The 1,673-nt window shown below is 41.6% G+C and overlaps 1 protein-coding gene across 2 annotated transcripts in view; it reads left to right on the top strand.

Annotated features, from left to right (window-relative positions):
* OTUD7A (OTU deubiquitinase 7A) overlaps positions 1-1,673 on the top strand; it is a 224,118-nt gene that overhangs the window by 214,028 nt on the left and 8,417 nt on the right. For both annotated transcript variants that reach the window (XM_019504354.1, XM_019504355.1), the window contains exon 12: positions 203-287. In XM_019504354.1, the coding sequence (XP_019359899.1) occupies positions 203-287 (85 nt within the window). The remainder of the gene's footprint in view (positions 1-202; positions 288-1,673) is intronic.

The following is a 1,673-nucleotide window of genomic DNA, read 5'->3' as shown; positions in this document are numbered from 1 at the left end:
AATAGAGAGGGCTTTGTTCGTGTTCTCTCTTGATTTGAGAAAAAAAAAGCTGGGTGGGTCTCAATTCTGTTACTGTGATATGAGTTACGGTTGCTCTGAACAGCTTTTCTCTTGGTAAATATAAGCATCAACTTTCCTCAGATATAAGTTTTTAAACTAATTAATCTATCTGTTTTCTTTCCTCTTTCTTTTTCTTCCTCAGTTTGATTCTGTCTCTGGAGGCAAAGCTTAATCTTCTGCACAGCTACATGAATGTAACTTGGATACGCATACCATCAGAAACACGGGTAAACCTCCATTTGTCTAAACAACATGAGGCACCTGGTCTAGAGTCAAGTGTATACTGACAGGGTAGGATGTAGGGTTTGCCTAACTGTGTACAACCACCTGAAGAATGGAGCAGTTCAAGAGGCCCAAGGCCTGTTGTAGTTCAGTGAGATTGGGATTAGACGTGTACATTTTCTATCTACTTTTTTAAAGCCTTCTATAAAACAGTTGCCTGGTCCCTTTTACAATAAATGCTTCATACTGAAAAGCAGCTTCTTGTGGAAAGGTAAGAGAGCAGTAGAGACGAGATTACAACAGCTTTTCTTCTGCCATAATGAAATTATTTTTCTTTGCTTCTTGCCGAAGACACACTTTCACATATTTAATGTTCTCCTGAACTATTTAGACTCCCCACCCTCCTCTCCCCCATTATGTCCCAGGAAGTTCATCAGCCCTTTCAGCACCGGGAGCCAAATTTGACCCCATTTCTTTTATACACACTAAAAACTCCTGGCTTCACATTTTCACTAAAAGGTGCCTGAAAAGCTACAAGTTGTTGCCAAATTGGTAGCCTGGCACTATGGGAGGATGGAGCTGGTGCATACCTAGGGCACCAACATGCAGTGTTGTATGGCTGCGCATGGAATGAAATGGGGGTTAGTTATTGGTTAGTTAATGGTAGCTGATGGTGACAGAGAGATAGGATAAGGAGAGGAATTGAGGGTGTGGAGAAAATGGCAAGGGTTTTTAAGAGTGTAAAAAGTTAAATTTTTGCAGAATTTCCCTTACGTGTTTTTGTGCAAGAGATTTTAAAAGATCCAGGAAATCATGGAAGGGGAAAAGGGGCTAGAGAAAATTGAACATCCATAGGTTTCATAGAAGGGAGCACTGCAGAAGTGTTCACTTGTCACATGGTGCACTGGTGAACATCTCTGGTGATCAAAAGGTGTCCAGATGTTTGTACTCTATCTATAATAAGAAGCCAGATAACAACCTGGAAATAGTTCTAGGCTGAGTCTCCCCAGTGATGCAGAAAAGGACTAAGGAACTTTACTGTTTACCTTGTACTAAAGTTCCTCATCTGGTGATGTAGTCTGTATCCTTTTTGCAGTGTCATGTTGGAGAAGATGCAGCCTTTGGTCCTCATGCTTGGCAAGGCTCTTGAGCTCTGCTTTAGTAGTTTGTGAACATACCTGGTTGCTGTGTTCTTTTTTTGGTGATGGAGCGCTCTAAGCCCTTGAAGTAATACAAGTCAAGTAGAGCACAACAGAAATGCAAGCTGGCCAAGGCATGACTTTTGCCCTTGGACTCTGATCCTTCCTTTTCCTGTCCATGATGTTATGTCTCCTCAGACCTCAAATTTCTTTACTTCTCAGTTCTCTTCATTGGTCCAAGCATCCCCTGAT

This window comes from Gavialis gangeticus, unplaced genomic scaffold (genome assembly GCF_001723915.1).
Source record: "Gavialis gangeticus isolate Ggan-Ray unplaced genomic scaffold, GavGan_comp1, whole genome shotgun sequence".
NCBI lineage: Eukaryota > Metazoa > Chordata > Crocodylia > Gavialidae > Gavialis > Gavialis gangeticus.
This window is presented reverse-complemented; position numbering and strand designations above follow the sequence as displayed.